The sequence below is a fragment of the Merops nubicus genome, unplaced genomic scaffold (assembly GCF_000691845.1).
Source record: "Merops nubicus isolate BGI_N331 unplaced genomic scaffold, ASM69184v1 scaffold2555, whole genome shotgun sequence".
Taxonomy (NCBI): Eukaryota; Metazoa; Chordata; class Aves; order Coraciiformes; family Meropidae; genus Merops; species Merops nubicus.
In genome coordinates, this window is record NW_008610053.1 from 56,555 (window position 1) to 62,554 (window position 6,000).

The window sequence follows — 6,000 nt, forward strand, 5'->3', positions numbered from 1 at the left end:
GCTGCTGTTCCTGAAACCCCCTTCCCTCCACAGCTAAAGTCTCTAGAACCAAGTTACAACTTGTTAGGTACAGCAGTGAAAAATCAAGTCTCTTCATGGCTTCATCTCTGACCCAGAACATTTTAGCAAGCAAATGTGACAGCAATAATTTGCAGTTGGTTCTTCATAAAACTTGACCTGTGGAGATCTGAATTATTAAAAGCTCTACTAGATAATAGTTTTGAAAGAATATTTCTAAAATGGGAAGAAAGATGCTTATGGTTCAGCTTCACAAGGATCTAGAAGCACAACAGCTAGCATCTTCTAACCACTGCAGCCTAACACTACAGTAGTGACAAAGCACTGGAGTCTTCAACGTTCAAAGCCTGAATCCACTAAAAGGTCTTCAGATAAGGTGCTGCAACATCTGCTTTTTAAGGGCCTGACCTGTACAGCTCTAAACCCATATTGAATAGCTAAGTTTCCCCCAAAATGTACAGGTCAGGTGCCAGCTGTGTGACACAAAATTATGCTGTACATACTTTGTAGAGTTTCCTCTTAAAAAAAGTCAATGCAACAGTAAGAAGGGGATAGGTTACTCCCATGCAACAGCTTAAATGTCAGTCAGAACTACAGAAAGACATACACTCCTGTCTGCTCAAAATCCACAGCTTATACTCTCTCAGGAGGGTAGGATCACACAGTTCTTTAAGCCAACTGCCTGGTTTGTTTCTTTTTAAAACAGCTGCTGAAAGAGCAGTAGTCAGCATACATAATTCCTATAAAATTAATACTTAGCTCAAAGTCAAGTGTTTACCCTTGCAGGACAACACAGCCTGAAGAGAGAGCGCTGAGATTCCAGCCAAACGTGACACAGCTTAGGGAGCTTAAGTAAAGCCCAGGGCCAAGTGGACCCAGCCTGGGGTCCCTGGAGCAGACCTGCCCAGCACTATGGTAGTTATTCACGCCATCTCTTGAAGCCTTCCCACACTGAAGGGTTTCTTTCCCTCCTTTCAAAAATCCACTTCACTGCAGACTTCAATAGGCTCTTACTGTTGTCTAAGCTTGTAAAAAGAATTCTTTGTTCTCGTCTGAGAATTTCTGAATGTCCTCCTCTTCACCAAAATACCAAGCTGTTTGTCGTCTCTGGGAGCTTTTCAAGGCAAGCAGGTGTGTCCTTATCCATGAACTGACTCTTCACCCACTCAAGTCAAGAAGCAAAGGGTAATAAACTATTTTGCATACACTTAAAACACTACAGCCTGTCAGGCACAGCTCATCCCTTTTCCAGATCAAGGCAAACTCACTCTGTCCTGTAACCAAATTCTCCTCCTTCCTCAAAAATCTATTTTGTTGAGCCATTTTCAGGTTTGGTGTCTGCCCATCCCATCCCTGCCTCCATGTAAGAAGAGATAGGACAAGAGGAAACCTCCCCAAGCTGTGCCAGAAGAGGTTTAGGTTGGACATCATGAAAACTTTTTTCCCCAAAAGGGTTGTCAAACCCTGGAACAGGCTGCCCAGGGCAGTGGTGGAGTCCCCACCCCTGGAAGGACTGAAAAGGTGTGTAGATGGGACATGCACTTGCAGCACTGGGTTAATGTTTGGACTTGAAGATCTTAAATGTCTCTTCCAACCAAAAATGATTCTACACTTCTAACAAAAAAAAAGTAAAAAGAAACCCAGAACACCACAAAAACTGAAATAAAACTCTAAACCCCCCACTGCTTCTATACAAACTATAAAGAGTAATGCAGGGGGGTGGTTCTCCATCTTCCAGTCTCTAAGATGGGATATCACGTTGTTAAAGAGCCTCCATCTCTTGCAGTGTCTGAAACCAAAGCACCACTTCCACAAAGGTCCTGGTGAAAAGCTCACTCCTCTTCCATGCTCCAGACTCTGGGCTGTCTTTATGAGAGACACAGCCCTGCAAGGACAGCTGCAAAGATGTCCCAAAGATGTTTTTCATCACAGGAAGGTTACCTTCACTCTGTTAGTGATACTGCTGGATCATTTTAGAATTTTAGAACCCAATTTCTACTTTGGTGGAAAAAAAATTTGCTAAAAAAGCACTTCTGCTACCAACAGCAACAATCCCCATGTTCTCAAATGCTGGAACCAGAAAGTAACTTTCAAACTGGAATAAGATCCCTTGCACTTCCTGAATATGAATTCAGAATGAAAATTAGAAGGTATGAAATAAGACTTAACTTCAGCCAAAAAAGCTGAAGATATTTCACAGAGTAAGTTCTGTGTAAGAGAAAGAGGTGGCTAAGCCCGTTTCAGGGTCAGCTCTGCTCCTCCACAGCCTGAGAACTGTTACCAATTACCCATGTGATTAAGTTTATCCAAACAAGATTCTTGCTCTTGTGCAAACAATGTTCATAAGTGCCAGTAGTATTGTAATCAATCAGCAAAGTGAAAAATAAAACCAGTCTGTGATCATGTGTCATAGCTTTAAAGATCCTTTAACAAATGTGCACTTTCAGAAGAGCACAAACTTTGTTTTTGTTAACATTAAAAAAAACAACCCCAAAACATAGGAGGATTATCCACATAAGTTATCGTAGAATTCAGATGTGTGTTGACTGTGGTGCAAACTGTTCTGTGGGTTTTCCAATGTCTCACATGTCAATCACCAAAATCTTCCATATAGTAGGAGACACCCAACAGTAGATTTAGTCAGTGTAGTGCAGGATGAGCATGTTTTGGTTGTGCAGAGTAATGACTGGTATAGGGCAGTCTCTTGTGAAACCTTGGAACTGTCACATCTTCCACTGTATTTCTGTGATGCAGATAAGAAGGGTTTTCAAGTAATTAAATTTGTCTCACAAACCTTTTTTATTTCAAGAATTTTACTTTAGCTTGAAGCTCATATACTTCAAATATTTACAAGCACTCTGGACTTGGCTTTCAAGCTTTATAAGTGTTTGATTTTAAGTATGCAATTAATCATTGCTCTTCCAATGACATTAAACTTACATCTACAGAGAATTGCTTCGTGCAGGGACTATTTAATCATAGAATCACTAAGGTTGGAATAGACCTCTAGGATCATCAAGTCCAACCATCATGCCATGTCTACAAGTTTTTTGAATCCCTCCAGGGATGGAGACTCCACCACCTCCCTGGGCAGCCTGGGCCAATGTCTCACCACTCCTCCAGTAAGTTGTCCTAATATCCAATCTAAACCTCCCCTGGTTCATCTTAAGCCCATTTCCTCTCATCCTGTCACTAGTTACTTGGGAGAAGAGACCAACCCCCACCTCACTCCAACCTCCTTTCAGGTAGCTGTTGAGGGCAATAAGGTCTCCTCTCAGCCTCCTCTTCTCCAGACTCAACAACCCCAGTTCCCTCAGCCGTTCCTCACAAGCCATGTTCCCCAGACTCTTCACCAGCTTCACTGCCCTTCTCTGGACCCGCTCCAGCACCTCAATGTTCTTCTTGTCCTGTGGCACCTGAAACTGAACCCAGGACTCCAGCTGTGCCCTCCCCAGTGCTGAGCCCAGGGGCACAATCACTCCCCTGCTCCTGCTGGCCACACTGTTTGATACAGGCCAGGATGCTGTTTGCCTTCTTGGCCACCTGGGCTCAGTGCTGGCTCACGTTCAGCTGGCTGTCCACCAGGTCCACTTCTGCCAGGCAGTTTCCAGCCACTGCCTCAAGCCTGCAGCACTGCCTGGGGTTGCTGTCACCCCAGTTCAGGACCCAGCACAAGGTCTTGATGCATCTGTCTGCTGGATCAGCAGACTTTCTGTAGTCCAGCATTCAACCAAGAAATTACAGTTTAGCTCACACTCTCAGGCTGTCAGGTGGCCTGGGTGGACTCTTTAAGCTTGTTAAATCTGTAACAGCCTCTGGTACAATCTCTGAACACAGACAACATGAATACTTGCAAGGACAATGAGGGGTTGTTCCACAGGGGAAAGGAATTTTCAAAACCCCCAAAACTCGTTATCGTGGTTTGTTTAGTACTGTAATTTAGGCCAGGCTGTAACACAGACTTGGGTCACCTTAGTACTGCAAACAAAAACTGAAATCTTGCCATTTCAGCATTCAGTTTGTTGGCTCTAAACCAAAAAAATGCAGCTCTTGCCTGGGATAGTACCAGTTCATGCACAAGCAAGTGAACAAGTCAACAACCCAATAACTTAGGTCTGAAACAGTCTCATCTTCTCTTTTTTTTTTTTTTTAAACTTTTATTTTGATATTCTGCCAAACTCATTTTCTAGAACACAAGGCCTGAAAGTCACAAGTAAGCTTCAAGACCATAGGGAAAAAAAAACAAACAAACAAACACACACAAAACACACACACAAATCAGTGGCAGCATTGTTTCCTTTATGCAAGTTCTAAAGCTCACTTTCTTATGTAGCTGGAAAAAAAACACACCACCACAAAAAAAAAACCACCCAACAATGGAAACAGCTTTGATTGGTTTGTTTGTTTTTTTTCCAGGCAGGAACATTATCTGGAACAGGCAAAAAAAAACCCTTATAGCTGTTTTCGCCATTAAGAAACCACAAGAGATGCAGGTGACACCTTTCTAGAGCCCAGTCCATTAAGAGGTTCACCTGCATACAGATAATAAAACTTCAGTTCTCAGGTAACAAATTAAATTACAACTTCTGAAATAGGCTACAGAAATCTGGTTTTGACTCTAGAAATGCATAGACCTAGAATCCCACTGAATTCACCTGGAGGTGGGTGAAACCAAGACAGAAACAAGTTTAACTGGTATGGGGCGTTTCTCTGCTCTAGGTCTTCTCTGTAAGTGGGTTGGCACCATGGTGCACCTAATAGGTGCAGCTCACACCTGCACAGTGGGGGCACGTGGGGCCGAAATCTGGGTCCTTACCATCACTTCCTTCCTTTACAAGGAAACAGAGGTCTGCAGGCATGGAAGGAGGTGCTGCATGCTTCAGTGGCTCTACCAGCCTGAAGAAACCTATCTTTCCTCAGGCAATTAAGAAATACAGATGAACCCGTGATCAAATGTAACCCCATAGACTTGGGATTTGATACCAGGCACTACAGCAGTCACATATTTTAACAGAAGTATATGACAGTTGATAATTAACTTTATAAACCTTCAAGATTTCTTATGGGCCACAAAACTTCATAATATGAATATCTACGCTGAACACTGTTCATTTTTTTCTCCTTTCCATGGACCATGGCCTTGAAATCCATGTTGAGAGCTGTCTCCACCAAAACAAGTCCTATTATAGAGTATGAATATGCTAATACACAAATCCAGTTTGGGGAAAACTAACTACTGGGATTACAACCTTGCCTGGATTATCCAGCTTTTGGGAGGAAGGAGTCAAGTTACAAAGCTGATCACCCAAAAACGTAAGGGATCTGAACAATCAGGCTGTGAATGACTTGAAACACCTGAGATAGCCACACTAAGGAGAATGTGCTTTATCCCTCTCTCCTGCAGAGTGCTGAAAACACACATGTTCATCACTAGCATTAATCAGAAGTAATTTTTGATGCAGAACTGAAATTGTGTTAAGTGACAGGAACAATCCTAACAGAAATCTCTTTCAGGGGATAAAAGAGCACTATAGCTTAGATGTAAAAGCCTCCCTCCTGAACAGGGTATCAGGCACCTTTAAGCTTTCATTCCTTCTAAACAGACACCTGCACTCTGATGACTCAGTTCCTGTGGAAATGAGAAGCTTCCTTCTGTGAAGAAATTGCCTGAGCATCACAGTACAAAACACCAAAAAACTCCACAAAAAAAGCCCAAGCTCTCATATGTTCTCAAATTACTTACACTGACAGATGTAAGAAGAATAGTTTACCTGCATATTTTGTGGTGTTTGATTCATCCATGGACCAGAAGCAGTGATCAAAGGCAAACACCTGTAGAAGCATGTAAAAAGACAAATTAGGAACTCTGGCTACAAGACATTTCTCTGAAAGCAGTGCAAATCCACAACTGTTTAATTGCAGTTAGGCTCTACTGTTTCTACAGTCCTAAATCAGAACTGTAAAAAGGCTTCATCAGCAGGA

At 42.5% G+C, this 6,000-nt stretch overlaps 1 protein-coding gene across 1 annotated transcript in view; it reads right to left on the reverse strand.

The window, feature by feature from the left end:
- KIF13A (kinesin family member 13A) overlaps positions 1-5,850 on the reverse strand; it is a gene marked incomplete at its 5' end in the record, with an annotated part of 62,256 nt that extends 56,406 nt beyond the window's left edge. The window contains one exon of the mRNA XM_008940752.1: positions 5,790-5,850. Within this exon, the coding sequence (XP_008939000.1) occupies positions 5,790-5,850 (61 nt within the window). The remainder of the gene's footprint in view (positions 1-5,789) is intronic.
- Between the last annotated feature and the right edge of the window lie 150 nt (positions 5,851-6,000).